Source organism: Miniopterus natalensis, chromosome 3 (assembly GCF_054644295.1).
Source record: "Miniopterus natalensis isolate mMinNat1 chromosome 3, mMinNat1.hap1, whole genome shotgun sequence".
Classification (NCBI taxonomy): domain Eukaryota; kingdom Metazoa; phylum Chordata; class Mammalia; order Chiroptera; family Miniopteridae; genus Miniopterus; species Miniopterus natalensis.
In genome coordinates this window covers 86,030,138-86,047,759 of record NC_142083.1, presented here as the reverse complement: position 1 = coordinate 86,047,759, position 17,622 = coordinate 86,030,138, and the positions used below count along the sequence as shown (strand labels likewise).

Sequence of the window (17,622 nt, the reverse complement as noted above, 5' to 3'; positions counted from 1 at the left end):
GGTCAGGGTGCATGTGGGAGGCAACCAATCAATGTGTCTCTCTCACATCCATCTCTCCCCATGCCCGCCCCCCGCCCCCACTCTCTCTAAAAATCTATGGAAAAAATATCCTCCGGGGAGGATTAACAAACAAAAACACACACACACACAAATAATCCAAAAACCTAACTTGAACCAACAGTTTTACCCTCCCCACAAAGGCCACTGTATCATCTGAAGCAGCACTAATTCGAGTTTTACTTCCTTCTCTTTCCTTTAACTCTCCATTGAACTATGCAATGTTCTGCAGAGAGAGGAAGTGAAGAATGTCATGTGAATGCTAAAGAGCATTGATTACCAGCACTGAATAACACTTACTTGGCTATGCTTTTGTAACATAAAACCAAGATTTCCTAATCTTTATGAAGCCTAAATTCTGAGACTTCCCCAGAGACAGCTAACTTAAGAGTCAACTCTCCAAACTGACAATGACACCCAGTGGATGTTTTTTTATAAGGACCATTATACATTTCGCCACCAACTACTGGACAAAGAACTGAGTTTCATGTTTCAGAATAGATACAGAAGATGAAAAGAAATCTTAAGGAGGCTTCTTTCAGATTACCCTTAAATTCAAAGTAAACACATTATGAGCTCATTGAGTACTTGGTTATAATTGAACAGAATTCAGGAAAATCCAATAAATACTTACTTAAAAAATACAGACTTGTTTCATTTAAAGAGAACTCAGTACACCAAAATGTAACTTTAAAAACATGAATTAGGAGCAATTTCTAAAATTACTAAGAGTACACGTTTCATAAAGTGACTAGTCACAGGGTCCTTTAAATACTCAGGAGCCTTCATGTTTATAATATGTAATTTTATATAGAACAAAATCAATATTTACATAAGCTTTTTGAAACATGTCTAATGTAAGGAACAAGCTTCACCTGGACTTAAAAAAGGTAGCTAAAAAAGGACTGTTATTCAGGGGCTCTGACTTTACTCCTGTAATACTCTAAAACTTGAAAACAAAAGGTTTCTTTCCCTACCAAATTCCTCCTGTCTCCATTTGGCAAACACTGACTTTCCCCCATGTTTCCAACGAGGCTGAACTAGCATGTCTTTTGAGTTCTCACTTCCTTGTGTGTACATCAAGGATGCCAGAACGGTCCTGGGAACACGGTAGTGTGGGTTAGATACCGCAGCTGTCAAGCCCCAAGCAGCCCCAAGTGCAAGCTCTCCCATAATGGGGTCTTATCCCCAAAGAAGTAGTTTTTGGTGGTTTGCAACCTGACACTTGTTTATTGCACCTGAAAATTGTTATAATCTAGGCACCCAAGGTCATAGCATTTCCCAAGCCTTATAAAATAGCAGCAGAAATTAGGCCTTGACACTTATACATTTAAATCTTTGGGATAAAAAGGGAGGACAGGCAGTTCTATTGTTTCACTTTCTGTTTAAATTCCTTGAGAATGAAGCTTTTAGGACTCACTGGTCAGCCCCTCCGTCAGGGGCCAGGTTTCCACCAACTGCAGCTCTCCCTCCCTTAGAAATGTGACAGGCACTGCCAATCTGGAACGCTGGACTCTTATCACCCAAAGGCTAAATAACAAACTTATCCAAATTTAAAGTTAGAAAGTTTTTGTTCCATTTAATAGACAAAATTAGCTTCTTATAAATTATGACCAATTGTAGCCTAAATATGTCAAATGAGCTAAAGAGCTCACATCACCTCCATGACCAAATGTAATGAGATCCCAGGTAAAAGTTACCTATATGAAGTTATGTAAACTTATTATTTACTTATTGTAAACCTATTGGGAAAGTAAAGTGCCTGCAGTACCTAGGGTGAACTTCATAAGAGCTTGTTTTGGATCCAAGATATAGTGAGACTCTTCTTTCACATCAACAATTGCAGCAAATTCTTTCACCGGAGTGGTGCTAGGAGCACCTAGCCTTTCTGCATACAACCAAAACAAATTTGAATCCAACAGGTAGAGGTTCAGGGTCTTGTTGGTTCTGCAGCTCAGGCCTGTGAAGCTTGTGCTGTTCATGTCCACTTCAGGAAAGACATGCCTGTTCTCCTCAATGTGAGGAACGGAGCCTGGGGTATCAACCTCACATTCCTTCTCCAGGGAAGAAAATGCAACGTTCGGGGATTTGAAGACATCTTGTTCAGAATCAATGAAGCCCATCACACCCCTGTTCATGGTCCTGCAACATGCAGTGTAGTAGCTGAAAGGACTGTAGGAACTCAGAAAATTGCTACACTCCATGCTGTCTGACACCACATGATAAAAGGCCTGCTCCTTGAGGTAGAATGAATCCAGAGCTGCTGCTATCTCGAGAAAGCTGCACTGTGGCATGCTGACCGAGCTTGGCCTAATGCCCACAGCTGTCTGGTTGACACATAGCTCACAGACATTGTGGGTCCTGGAGATGGAGTGCCACTGGGGCAGCACCACAGTGTTGCAGCAGGGGGATGCCGTTATCAGTGGTGGGTCCAGCAGTTGGACTGGGGGTTCAGATGCCAGAGACTTGAACACCGGGGCATCCACTTGCCGCAGGTGCTGAAGGAGCTGCTCCACCACCTGGTCCCCATGACAGTTGTTGTACTCCAAGGCCACTTCGGTGATCTGAAACACAGGGCGGAGTGCATGAGAGGCATGGGGATGATGGAGGGAGAGACCCTGTAGCTGTTAGGCCTAGAAATCATCCTAATTTGATTCACAAGTAGGAGCCCTGTCTGGAATCACTGTATCAAACTGGAAGCTGTCACACCAAAATCTATTAATAAAGAGGCTGGGATTATTTTTCAGAATATGTCATTATATTAAGAAATAGTGAACCAACTGTTTAGAGATCAAAGGGGTCTTAGAATAGATGTCTTAGCCTATCATATGACAAGAATGAAGCCTGAAGAGGTGAAGTGGCTCACGCCACAAATTACATCCAGGTTGTTGAAAAACCAGGAACAGAATTTAAATCTCAACTCCCAGTTGAGAGCATTTTCCTTTACATATGTAAAACTCCTCCATATGATATCCTTCTTCATCTAAACAGTAAAAAACTTTCCAAATAACTGAGTGAATCAAAGTATTTCACATCTTATGTGTTTCCAAATAAGTTTATGCAGACTGCAAATTCAACCTGTTTCAAACCACACCCATCCATCTTGCCTTCCCCATAACCTCTTCCTCCCCCTGTACCCACCCACTTCGCGGGAAAAGGGCAACATCAAGCTGGAAAAATCAGCTGATCCTCACTTTCTCCTCTCCATCACCCCATGCCTCAAATCCAGCCAGCTCTGACTTCAGCTTGAGAAAGCAGGCCCCTCGTTTGCATCCCCATGGCCACTGCATCAATCCAGGCTCTCAACTGTCACAGACTATCATTTTCTTGCCTCCACACTTTGACCACCTGTTTTTAAAAATACTACTCTAAGCATGAGACTCCTCTGGCAAATGGCATTCAATGGCTCCCTATTACCTGAGCAAAAATCTAACACAATCTGATTTGCCTGTGCCTTTCCAGTGTTACCTCACCCTCTTTAGAGCATGCCAGGATCCTTCACAATGCCATGCCTTTAGAGGCCTGGTCGGGACCTCCTCCATCTGACAAATCTCAATACCGTCCCCAAGATCCAAGACCAGGGTGGCTGCTTCAGTAAAACTATCCCCACCCCTACCCATGCAGTTGGGTTCTCCATCTTCAGGGTCCCAGAAGCCCTTTCCAGAGTATCTCATAAATGTCTGCTGAGACACGCCTCTTCCCCACATGGGCAAGGACCACATCTGATTTATCCTACTATCTGTGGAGCCTAGTACAGAGCCAGGCACAAAACAAATGTTCAATGAACACCTGGTGAACAAGTGGAACCTCAGGGTAACATACATGCTCCCATTTCCAAGTAATATTAATCACTTACCCTCAGATCAGTATTAGCCATTTAAATTTACATTTCATTCCAAGACTCTTCCATTTCCAAACTGAGTATCTTTCACCTCCCACCACTCACCCATTTCATGAGAAAGACGAACAAGTCATAATCCAAAATGTATTTACTCTCTAAAATAAAATCGTATGCTAACTTGGATGAAATCTTGCCAGTCAGTTAAAAGGTTAAGCCACTCAGGATTGTTTCATTAAGTGTGTGTGTGTGTGTGTGTGTGTGTGTGTGTGTGTGTAAAAGCCATTTAGTAAGTGCTTTTCCAATTTCAAAAAAACCTCCAAGTTTTATAACATACGATATTTATAAAGAGAGTTAATCCAAGACATATACATTTGTACAGAAAAATAGTTTTGAATAGTTCTTGGGCACAAAAAAGGTCACTTTAGATGATAAACCAGTGTTTTGTTTCTTCCCCACACATAAAGCTCTTAGCCCTTTTTGGATAAGGCAAGGCACAATAGTACATCACCACTCCCTCTCCATGTCTCCCCCACCCCCACCCCAATTCAAGTATTTACTGCAGTCTTTTACAAAAAGTATACTTAAGAACAGCAAAGTTCCTTAAAAAGTCTTCTTTCCTCATCTCTTTCATTCTTCTCTCTCACAAAAGCAGCCATACCAAGGATATTTTTAATTGAAGAAAATATTTTATATAGAGTGATGCTCTTGAAGAATGAGGAATTTTTATTTTTCTCCTATATAGTGAGCTGGGTTTTACTTTTATATTCCTTTTTTGTTGTTACTCCTCACCTGAGGAAATTTTTTCCATTGATTTTTAGAGAGTGGAAGGGAGGGAAGGGGAGGAGAGAGAAACATCAATGTCTCTCTCTCTCTCTCTCTCTCTCTCTCACACACACACACACACACACACACACACACGCGCGCGCGCGCCCCAGCTGCTCTAACCACTGAGCCACAATAGTCAGGGCTATATTCCTTTCATATAACAGGCAGTTTTGAAAATGCAGCTCAAGTTACATCCTGTATGTAAATCACTTGATGTCACATTTAATTTCATGTGAACTAATAAGGAAAATTTGGCAAGTAAGTTTAAATGTTTGCGCTGTAACTGCTTCATTTCATTTCTTTAATCAGAGAAATCTGTAAGTCTACACAGGATAACCAGGCCTCTGCTTGGTTATGCACAGACGCATAGACTGTGAATGCCTCAAAGCAGGGCTGTAAAAGCTGCAAACAAGTCACACGGACTCTGCTGGCTATGGGAAGCATTCCTTTTGATAAGCACAGAGATGTCTTACGATCTCTCTAGAACTCTAGAGACACCAGGGGTCATGGCCTGATGCTGTGCAGTGCAGGCTGTGCTCTCCTGTGGGGAGAGTGGGCATGTGTGTAAGAGCTGCTGCCTGGTCCTGGACTGGGCTTCACGGTGTGGCCACCACATGGCTGTCCCTTACTGACCCCCATCACATTCTCCAATACAGCTGCTCAAACTTCCTTGCTTGGCAAGCCCCCAACTCTACTACTCTCATTCCATGACCTCACTCTTTACAATGTAAGCTTCCTCAGCTGTCTGCCTCAAGGTAGTAATGGAAAAATAAGGATTAAGGCTTAAATTACTTTGTGTTTGAGGAGTGAATGACTTTAGAGCTCACCCTGTGAAGTGTGTTCATTCCTCCCACCCCTCCCACCAGTGACTTATGGTCAGTGTGTCACTATTAGATACAACAAAGGCCTAACTTAGAAGAGTGTCTTAGTTCATAAAATGTGTAGTGAAGATTTTCTAAAGAAATTAAGTCTTATTACTTCAAGCCCTCCCTAATCAAAGAAGAAACAAAGCTACTTCATTTCTCCTCTCTTCCTCTAAACCAGGATAACAGCAAACATTCAGAATGCCCCCCAGCAGGGATAATAACTTTAACAAAGTGAAGGGTCTGGCTGGACAAGAACCCTGCCTCCCCATTCCCTTTAGGCAGATCATTAGGCTCACACAAACAGGATGGGGACAGGCAGTGTCTGGTTAACCTGGCTGGTGGTAAACTGGCTAAAATTGGTTTGGGACAAATTAAGGGATCCTTGAGGGAAGGAAAAACATAAAACCCCCAGTAAATCCAATTTAGCAATCCCAGGTGCTCTCTGCTGATTGTTACTGCTCTCTAAGTGGCTCCAAATGATCCATATATATAAAATAAACTCACACCCAGGCAGAGTATACCAGATGAAGCAGAAAAGGCAGGAGGTGGGGCAGACTCTGCCTACCTGCACAACAGGAAAGGTTTAGAAAAATAAGGAATCCCAATCTCAGCACTGTTGCTCCTGGCTCTTGGGCTGAAGATGGCCCAGGGCCAGCAGTCTGGCCAAACCCCTATGACAATAGCATCTCCTAGGCCACAGTAAACTCTGCCTGTGTTGCTGTCCACTTTACTCTGCCATTAGTCATCAAAGGAAGAGGGACATTTGGTCCGTCTCTGGAAAGGCATAGTTTGGTTTCCCTGTCCGCTCTGGCTCACCCAGACCTGAGCAGCTGTAAGTGTGGCCAGAGAGGCTTTGGTGGATCCTATCCTAGGCATGGGCTCTCCTGCCCCTTTATAGGAGAAAGAATTAATGCCACAGGAACATAGCTGCCATCCCTGGCAACCACTTAGCTATTAGTGGAAATTATTCTGAACATGGAATGAGAGAAGTCCAAGTGAACAAGGTTTTCCTACTCTTTATGAGATACCTCTTAACATTAGGACTCTTACCTCATCTATTAAAGGATGATTTTCAGCTAAGGGATTAAAAGGTATAAATAAAAAAAGGGCTGGTCCTTTCTTCAGTTCATTATTCAGCAGGAGACTCTTTCCACCATGTGGCCGCAGCCATCGAAGGAGTGTCTCTTGATTTTCTAAGGCCCACTTATAGATGTTCTCAGCTGTGTAGTTGATGACGTCCCTGGGAAAGACCTGTGAAGGACAAACACACAGAAGATAAAAGGCAGGGCAGGATCAAAGCACATCAGCACTGTTCTCAACCCTACCACTTCACAGGTGAAGAAAGTGAGGCTTAGAGCTGCGACATGGCCTGCCTCTGCTTGTGCAGCTAAAGCCTGGTTCTAAATCTCCAGACAGAGCATTTTCTCACAAGTGGCTGCAAAAAGCAAAAGCAGTTGCAAGAGGTGACTTTCATATCATGTGGTTTATCTTTTTTCCATTAGACAGATTCACTGATCAACAAATAATTCTCCCTGCTTGCTGCTGGTAACAGGAACCTCTATCACCCTATCCCAAGGGAACTATTAGATGTTACTGGGTTATTTTATAAAAGGATCAATGAATATCTAAGGGAACAGAAATTATGGAGTCATGGGTTATTTAGAGTTTTACCTTGGTCCCTCAAAAGCTGGCTCATAAAGGCAGGAGTAGACCTTCCATTAGGGCAAAATTTGTATCTGTTTACTCATCTATAGCCAAAGTGACTAAGAACACCTAATTTTCAGAAGAGCTGAAATTCAACAAATATTTGAATGAATCCATAAATGACCTAGAACTTGTGCAAGGCCACAAATCACACTCTATGTGTACAGAATGAAGGAAAGAGACGCTTAGATTTTTTGCTTTGTTTTTCTATAACAACCAAAGTGTGTCAATATAAAATTATTTTTGAAATTCCAATGATACAAATCACTGAGTCTGAAACAAAACTCCCACAAAGTACTCTGGAGGGTTCCACCCAATAAGATATTTTATACCCCTGCCCCTAAAACAGATTTAAATAGCCTCATAACAAAGATGTCCACTGCTTTTATTTTTTTTTAATACTAGTATCCCAATATTTCATTTGACAAAAGGAATTCTGCTGCTAAATCAACCAACCAACCTTAATAACTATGGGACTGATGCTGTAAACCCAATATATTTTTCAGCGTATTCTCATAGTCCTATCTTCTTTTCTCCATCTATTTCAATTTCTTTCTCAGTACTGTTTACTATAAATATATGTTGGTTACATAGCATGTTATGAAAGACAGATGAAGGAAAATGACAGACAGCAAAAGCATGTGAAGTTAAAAGAAGCTTAAACGGGCACAAGGAGAGTTGGGTGGGTGGCAAAGAGACATCACAGCAGTGATTCTCAAAGTGGGATGATGGGAGTTTAAAATAACATACTCAAACATCGTAATAAACATTTCTATTTGGAAAACACAAAAATACATTTGATTTTTGGAATATAAACTGCAAGAAGTAAAGCACAACATCTAGGTTACTACAAATACGAAGACTGGCAACCAAGGAGGTGCCCTCTGCAGAGCACCTAACTGTGCCTACAAGGCACAAGATTTGTATGCTGAGCCAAAGTGGGTACAGAAATACTGGTCTTCACTTGACCTTTAAAGTCACTGATACTGTCAATGAAGTTAGAGATAGAAAATACTTAAGAGAAATAAATTCTAAGTATTGGGACCAAGGAAGTAGCAATAAATAGAGCAGAAACATAGGACTAGCAGGATACAGGTCAGAAATAGCTCAGCTGAGGTTGGTCCACCAAAAGCAAATGAAATCAGGAAACAAAGACGACAATGGAAAACCAAGGCTCTCTGAGGGGAGAAGCCATCAACTTCTCACTGTGACTTGACAAGAACTTCAAAATCCATTTTATCAGCTAAGGATAAAAGCATGTCATATTGCTACTCTTGATAAGTGGAACCAATGAACAAAGAACATCACCCAACGAAGCTTAACCTCTGAGAACATAGGCCCAGAGTAACAATTCTCCAACAGAATAGTTCTGCAATTTCATCCAAGAAGGAAAACTAACGAGGCTGTCCCAAAAACCTAAGAATATAAACAAAGAATTTCTAGATGTTAAATTCAAGAGCCCTCTAATGCATGGGTTCTTAACCAAGGGCATGGGCCCTAGAGTGGGATTGTAAGAACTATCAATTTGCATATAAAATCATGTGCACTTTCCTAGGGAGTGTCCACAGATTTTATCCAATTCTCAAAGAAGTCTGTGGCCTAAACAAGGTTAAGAACCCCTGCACTAATATAAACGTGATTTCAAAATACTTACAAGTGATGTGTTGAAATGTCTATGTAAATACACACTTCCAGAGTGTACTAAGGATACCAGTTTCGCAAGATGTTTATTTGTGATAACCCCAAATCGTACTGTTCCTAGGTAATCTGAAACAGAAAATGTTCCTTTATTAAAGAAAAGGCCTATGCCTTAAAACAACCACAAAACCCAACGATCAAGTCTTGGTGCACAAATTCCCCCGAGCAAAGCTCTTTTCTGTCACCTAGCCTAGACAGGAAAGGAAAAGGAGCTAAGAAACCTCCTCCTGACACAGACCTCACACCCACTCCTCAGCAATGTCTCTGACACACCTGCACTGACTTCATTTCCTGCTACCCCTACCCCTCACTCACCAGCCCCACCTTAGAGCCCAGGCATATGCTGTTCTCTCTCTGTCTGGACACTTCCATGGCTAGTCCCTTGTTATCACTCAGGTTTCAGTTCTGACCCTACCATCTTTGAGAAGCCTTCTGGGACCACCCACCTCAGGGCAAATAATCAGAGGATAAAGTCTGTAAGGGAAAACTGGAGCTCCTTCCCCACTCAGGTACTCTATCATTACCCTATTTTTTAATAGCACTTATTAACATCTATATAATCTTATTGACTTATTTAGATTTTTTTAAACTCTAACTTTCTCTTAAGTTCTGTGAAATTAGAAACCTGGTTTATTGTTGTTACCCCAGCACCTATAGCAGTGTTTGGGCATATTATAAGAAATCAATAAATGAATGAATCTAGCATATACAAAGAACTCACACAAACTAATAAAAAAAAGAAAGCAGTTAAAAATGGGCAAATCACAAAAAAGAAAACATTAAAAGGCTAATAATTACATGAAAATACATTCAACCTCACTATTTCAAAGGAAATCAAATTAAAACAAAATATCACTTTTACCCTCAGATTTTCCAAAACTTGAGACAGAAAATATCAAGTATTGAAGATCAATAGAGAAATGAGTACTCTGATAGAATGCTGATGGAAAAGGTAAAATGGCAGCCACTACGGAAAGCAATGTGACACATGCTGACTGAGCACAATGACACATGGACACAGCCTGTAGCCTCACAATTCTGCTTCTTAGTATCTATATGCGTGCACTAAGAGTCATAGGTGAGGAAAGTCACAAAGAAACACTCTGCAGATATTAAAAACACTGGGGCAGGGCTATCTATAAAACATGAATAGATTTTAAAGACGCGAGTGAAAAAGCAAGCTGAGGAAAGATAGTTTAGCTTTTATGTAAAAAAAGCACCCCAAAACAGGAAAAAACAACAAAAAACTCCTACACTTATAAAACAATATTTTCTTTTCCCACTGGCACACATGTTCAGAAATGTATAAAGTATCTCGAAGGATAATGAAAGTTGTTTTGTGTTGGGAGATGGAGAGCAAAAAGGACTTTATCTTTACGTGTGAAGCTTGCTTTCTTTCCCCAAGGAGTATGTGTAATGTAATACTTGTGTGATTAGAAATAGACTCAGTGCTAAAGGAGGATAGATAAGATGGTGCAGAAAAAGATACATTTTGTTGTTGTTAATCCTCACCCAAGAATATATTTTTTCCATTGCTGTTTAGAGAGAGTGGAAGGGGGGGAGGTAGGGGAAGAGGAGAAAGAGAGAGATAGAGAGAAACATCGATATGAGAGAGACACGATTGGTTGCTTCCCCCATGCGCTGGGACTGGGGCTGGGAATCGAACCTGCAACCCAGATATGTGCCCTTGACTGGAAATTGAACCTGTGGCCCTTCGGTGCCTGGGACGATGCTCTAATCATTTAGCCACACCATCCAGGGTGGAAAAGACACATTCTTTTCCTATCCACTTTCTGCTTTTATTAGCAGACGTGAAATAAAATACTGGTTAAATTTTAAATGTTACCAAGTTATATCCAAGTAGCTAAAATATAAAAACATTAAGGTATTAAACACAGGAAGTTTCTACTTTAACCAAATGAGCCTCACCTCCCAGCAGTGGTGTCCTTTTTTTCAGAGAAAGAGTGCTTGCTGAGTGTGAAGCAGAAGTGACTATGTCCCTAATGTCATGCTGGACAATCTTTAATACAAACCTGTTGAATTAAAAATGGCACGAACCCAAAGAAACACAAGAAAAACAGATCAGAAACTAGAGAGATTGGTTGCTTACAGGATGAGTGGCAAAGCGGGGGGGGGGGGGGGATGGAAACTGGAGAACAAGGATGAGGTGGCCTGACCCTCCTCTGAGTAGAGGCTTTTCTAATCCTCACCGGAGGGTGTTTTTTCCATTGCTTTTTAGGGAGAGTGGGAGGGAGGGGAGGAGGAAAGGAGGCAGAGAGAGAGAGAGAAACATCAGCGTGAGAGACATTGACTGGTTGCCTCCAGCATGCATCTGACGGGCTGGGGGTCGAGTCTGCAACTGAGGTACATGTCCTTGGCCGGAATCGAACCTGGGACCTTTCAGTCCCCGGGCAGATGCACTAACCACTGAGCCAAACCAGCTAGGGCAGAGTAGTCTTTTTATCCGACTCTTGTTTCACACCCTTCACATGCTCAAAAACTAAACAAATCATTAAACCAACCCAGATGTGGGGGAACCTAATGAGGAATACAAACACTAGAAATTACCCCTAACTGTATCACAAATGTACCACACCACAATGACGGGGTGAAGACTTGGAGATGAAAAAATGGAGTAACTGGAAACAGTATCTTAACTAGATACTGTAAACTAAAGACAATAAGAGCCCAGACTCTCAGGGCAGAGAGAAAGAAGTTATATATTAAGAAGGGACCCCTAAAATGAACCCTGTGGTGGCAGATTGGAACCAGAGGAAATCAGTATAAACTTATGGCTTTTAATACACACACACACACACACACACACACACACACACACACACACACACTCTCTACAGATATATACATATGCATGGGTATAAATACATGTATGTCCTAGCAAGATCCGCTGAAAGGGCCTAGAAATAAAGACACTTGATACCAAAGACAACACATAGCACCCAGATCTTGGATTCTAAATGCCATTCTCCAATAAAAGAAACCAGCACTCCTTAAAATTTAAAAGAGGCTGATTCCAGAGCTAGGGCAATGAAAGGACAAGATGAGCCTAAAGCATCTTGTGGTGCCAGAAGTGCTCATAAAAGGATGGGGACTTGTTCAAAGGACACGGGAACTAACCCAAGATGCTCCTAAAGGCCAAAGCTGAAACAATCTGAACAATAAAATAAGCAATCACCACTATTTTTCAAAAGTTATAAAGGTCATAAAAGACAAGGAAAGAGTAAGGAATTGTCACAGGTTGGAGGAGACTAGGGAGAAAAAATAATTAAATGTGATGTGGGATTCCAGATTGGATCCCGCAACAGAAAACAGACATTAATGAAAACACTGGCAAAATTCAAATAAGATCTGCAGTTTAGTTAATAATACTGTACCAATATTAATTTCCTGGTTTTGACAAATGGTTATATAACATGTTAACATTAGGGGAGGCTAGGTGAAGGTAGGGAATTAGGGAACTCTGTTCTATTTAGGCAACTTTTCTGCAAGTATAAAATTAGTTATAAATTTAAGTTAAAAAAAAAAATGGCATAACATAAAAGTTCAGATCCCAAAGCTGTCAGAGGAAAGAGCAGGATTTAAGAGAGGATATGAATTGGTAGAACCAATAGATACCTCTCCCCAGGAGAGTACTGAGTCTTGGTGGACAGCCATAGCTAAAAAGAAAAGAAAAGAAGGAAAAGCAGCCAGTAAAGAAATTCACTGAATAGTCTGCCAAAGTCACCAACATGATTTATTGAATCAGAGGAATAAGAAGTGACAACCTGACCCAAAGTTGAAAGGGGCCATTCAAAAACCCATTTAATTAGTAAGAATGGAGAGCTTGCCTGTACAGAACAGATTCTACCATGCCCAAACATATTACAATTCCAAAACTTAATTTTATATACATAGAGAAATTCTTTAAAATCACACATATATTTAAGTCTCTGCATACAGTGGAAATTTTGATGGCAAAGCAGCTTAAATTTCACGTGTACAAGGAGTAACTGAATTAGCAGAGGAAGTTCCTAGTGAATGACACAAAAAAATAACACTCATCTCCATATCCAGAACATTCTCTGTTAGGCAAGGATCCATGACTTTCTACAATAGGGATCCTTGTCATTTATAACACTGAATAATTTTATCCTAAGAGTAATGAAGCTTCAATAGTTTAGTTAAGGACTCTGAATTCGCTGATTAAAAATAAATTCAGCCCTGGTCACGTGGCTCGGTTGGTTGGAGCGCTATCTAGTACACCAAACAAGGTTGTGGGTTTGATTCCCAGTCAGGGCATATACCTAGGTTGCGGGTTCGATCCCTGGTTGGGGAGCATACAGGGGACAACTGATGTGTCTCTCTCACATTGATGTTTCTCTCTCTCTCTCTCTCCCTTTCTCTCTCTCTAAATTCAATAAACATATCCTCCAGTGGGGATAAAAGAAATAAAAATAATAAAATAAAATAAATTCAGAATATTTCTCCCACTCCACCCCCCAAAAAACATCCAGCAGTGGCACAACCCTATTAGAGTAATCAAAAATAATAAAATAAAAATTTCAATAAACTCAGCCAGGTAACTGTCCAGTTTAAAGTCTCTATTAAACATCCAGTGAAAGGTATCAGAAAGACCATCTGGGTAAAAGTAGTAGGTATTGAGCAGTACCTTCAGCTGGTCATACAGGCAACTAAGTAGGTCAAGGTGACCACAGCATGAAGACTGGCTTGCCTGCAGCTTGCTGCAAAAGGTGCTGAGCCCTTAGCCCCATGTCCCACAACTACAAGGCAACCCACTTCTCACATAGCCACCATGTAGGCCTACTGCATCACATCCCGGGGATACAGGGTGAGGGGAACCAACACTACCCATGCTAATTCACTGTATGTGTGCTTTGAATAACAAATGGCCTTGCTTTTGATCCATTAAATCTTCTCTACCTTGCACTTATGCAGGTTTACCCCTTGCTGTCTTTTATAGGTTGGGGTTCTTCTCTGCCACTAACAGAATCCTCCATCCCTCTTCCCACATTCCCCTAGGTAGAACTTCCAATGACTTTCTTGTGCCTTCCATATTCCACTGTCACCATTTACCTTGAGCTGAAATTCCATCTGGCTTCCACTCAGATTCACCTGGCTCACTTGTGACCTCTCTGGTTTGCATCAAGGTTTTTTGTTTTTTGGCCATTTGTGTAACATTAATATCAGACTACTTTATTTTGCTTAAAACCATTTGCCTTAAATTCAATTTTTAATATTGAAACTGCAGTTTAGTATTAGGGTAAAGCAAGAACTACCTCGGTGAGAAAAGATATCAAAATTTTTAAACATTCCAGAAAGAATAAAAATAGTTTCTTCTGTTAGGAAAGAGAATAAATTTTTAACTGTGCTTTAAAATTAACAATAAAAGGTCCCACCAGGAGCAAAGTTACACAACTCACACTCACCAAGTAACAGACTACCAGGAGCACACTCTGAAATGCTAACACAAGAATGTGCTGAAGGAAACTCAGTATCTTATGAAACAACTGCTTCTCCCTGGACACTTGGATAATGAGGCCTATGTCCACAGCTGCACTGTCCTATATGGTAGCCACGAACTAAATGTGGCTAGTGAGCACTTGAAATACGAGCAACTGAGGACTAAATTTTTAGTTTTATTTATTTTTTAATTCTGAGGACATGGTTACTGATTTTAGAGATGGGGAAAGGGAGAGAGAGAGAGAAACATCAACCAGCTGCTCCCCATACATGTCCCGGCTGGAGACCAAACTCACAATCCAGGCAGGTGCCCTGACTGGGAATCGAACCCTAAACCTTTCACTGTCCAGGAAGACACTCCAACCAACTGAGCCACACCAACCAGGGCTCATTTTAATTAATTTAATTTTAAAGTGATACTCAACACTGTCACTGGAAACTTTTATGTATGTTTAAAACAACTTGGGTATGCAAATAACTTTTTCAACTGTAAATTTTAGGAATCTAGGATCAAGTATTTCCGATAAAAATTTAGCATCTAAATTGAGATGTGCTGTTAAGTATAAAAGACTTGGTCAAAAAAAGAATATAAAATAACTCAATAGTTTTCATACTAATACATGTTGAAATAATAATTTGGACATACTGGATTAAATAAAATATATTATTAAATTAGTTTCATCTATTTCTCCTTAAATTTTAATGCAGCCACCAGAAGACTTTGAAATACCTACATGGTTCATGCTATATTCCTATTTGACTGTGCCAGAGTAGTAATGATGAAAAAGCAAGATTCATTTAACTCAGCAAGAAAATTAGACTGCGATAATAAATCTAGTAGCCAATAAGTATGAATAATGGGCAATTATCTGAGAAGGATACATAAGACAATCTCTCTCAAATCTGGGGGCAGAAAACCCCTCCAACAGAAGAAAATGATTATTTTTAAGAACATATCCCCCCCTTTCTCCTTCAAAAAGAAAAAGGTGGGGCTCCAAACCTGGTGACTCTAGGTATAAAGTGCTGAGCTTCTGAAACAAATTCTCTCTCAGCACCTGCTGTACCACAAAGTAAGGTACCTGAGGACACACTGAAAGAACAGAATGCCCAAGTGAACACCACAAAAATGTTTACATCAGGACTGGCCATCTGCTGCTCTCCAGAAGACTTCTGTGTGAGTGAATCTCTCCAGGATCATCGAAATGAAATGCAGTAACAGGTCAAGAAAAATCCTCATAAAGATAACTGCTAGCAAATAAATCATGATATACTTCAAAGCTAAATACCACTGGATTATGTCACATGGCTTTTAATCAGCATGGCTAGGAAGTTATATATTCCCTGGGAGAATTTCTCTCACTTCTTTACTCGGTGAAATAGTGACATTAAAAAAGGGAAACTTGTAATGTGGTACCTTCCATCCTGGAAAGAGTCCTCATTTTACTCTATACTCTCCCATTTTATTAACTTCTGCTTTCCCACTCTTCTTTCCAAGGCTTTGGACAAGGAAGAAAAAAGAAAATGATAGATCATATAAAACAGGTAACAACCACCTCTCCAAAGCTACTTAGCACTTACAAAGTGACTCAATACCTTACTGGATAATGACTCACACATTTCCAATGATAAATACATTACCAAAATTAAAAAGCCTTGAAAGAAATCTAATAGATTACAGAAATGTTTGTTTTTAATGTATAAACTATAGCGATTAACTTGCACTCCCCCCTAGAAATGTGACTTTGAGATGTGTATATTTTCAAAATTCTTAATATAAAGCACAGAGCAATTATCTAGAAAAAATCTGGCATTTGGGCACCATAAATACAATATGCATATTCTGGTGCTTGCCAAAATACTGCTAAACCCTAAGTAAACATGTAACTCCTCAGCCATGATTTTTTTTATTTCTTGTGAGTTAGGGAGGAGGGGAAGAGAAATCTAGTTCCAAATACATTATCTTAGGAGAACATAAACTATAGAGCTAAATATGCACTGGCACATATACTAACATGACAGTAAACTAAACACCCTCACACCAGCTAGTCCCATTTAACCAAAGCACAATATTATAACGATCAAGTCAAATACTTCCCTTGTATGCATTTCAATTAAATTCCTTTCTTTAACACCCTTGGGGAAAGAAGGATTTTATAAAAGAAACATATCTACTTAGAAATCTCTCTTACACTCCCTCTTAGGCTGCTCTTTAGCGTCCAGCATGGAGTCACATGTCCTCCCAGCTCCCTCACAAACAACCCTTTACAAATATTAAAAACAATTCTTAGCTCACAGGCCAATAAAAACAAGCCAAGAGCCAATGCATTTTTCAAGCTGAAGTGTCCTTTAGAGGCAACTAGGGCAAGGCTTCCTTATCTTACAGATGGGAAGCTGAAGACCAGTGAGAAAGGGTGACTGAGTGGGCCCTGATCACATAGGATACCTGCCACTAAAATGACTTGTTAGGAGAGTCAGTTATTGTCTATGGGAATTTCCTGTTAGGAAGATACCACTTAAGTCCAAGAGAACATAAGAAAACAATGCTAATTGCTAAGTGGGAGACATAGCCAACTAGTGCAGTAGAAGTTCCAAGAAGGGGACCAGTGGTGTGAAAATCTCCATTTCATGTTTACAATGTGCCAGACAACATCCTAACTAGGCAATATTTATCAATCCCATAGGACTTCAGGTAGGCTTTGAAAATTAGAAAGGCAGATATTAGAGAAAGGCACTATATTTAAAGCAGTATCATGGGCAAAGGCCAGGAGGTAGAAATCAGCTTACTGTGCCACTTGCCTCATCCCAGAGAGTACTGCAGTAAATGGAGTAACTTGGTCCTGGGCTCATCTCAGCTCCTCATTTATGGTATCTGACCATAATAGTTTGCTATTTCTGCTATAACAAATTACCACAAACTCAGTAGTTTAGAACACCATACATTTATCTTACAGTTCTAGAGGTCAAAAGTCCAAAATGGGCCTCACTGAAATAAAATCAAGGTGTCAGCTGGTCAAGTTCCTTCAGGGGACTTTAAGGAAGAGTCCATCTCCTTGCCTTTCCCAGTTTCTAGAGTTTACCTGCAATTCCTGGCTTGTGGCTCCAATCCATCTTCAAAGCCAGTAATGGCCAGACAAGTCCTTCTCATATTAT

General features: G+C 40.4%; 1 protein-coding gene across 1 annotated transcript in view; it reads right to left on the bottom strand.

Moving 5' to 3' along the window:
• TXNDC11 (thioredoxin domain containing 11) overlaps positions 1-17,622 on the bottom strand; it is a 58,136-nt gene that overhangs the window by 10,295 nt on the left and 30,219 nt on the right. Inside the window, exons 6-8 of the mRNA XM_016197599.2 lie at positions 8,948-9,060; positions 6,640-6,840; positions 1,829-2,621 (exon numbers count right to left, since the gene is read on the bottom strand). Of these exons, the coding sequence (XP_016053085.2) occupies positions 1,829-2,621; positions 6,640-6,840; positions 8,948-9,060 (1,107 nt within the window). The remainder of the gene's footprint in view (positions 1-1,828; positions 2,622-6,639; positions 6,841-8,947; positions 9,061-17,622) is intronic.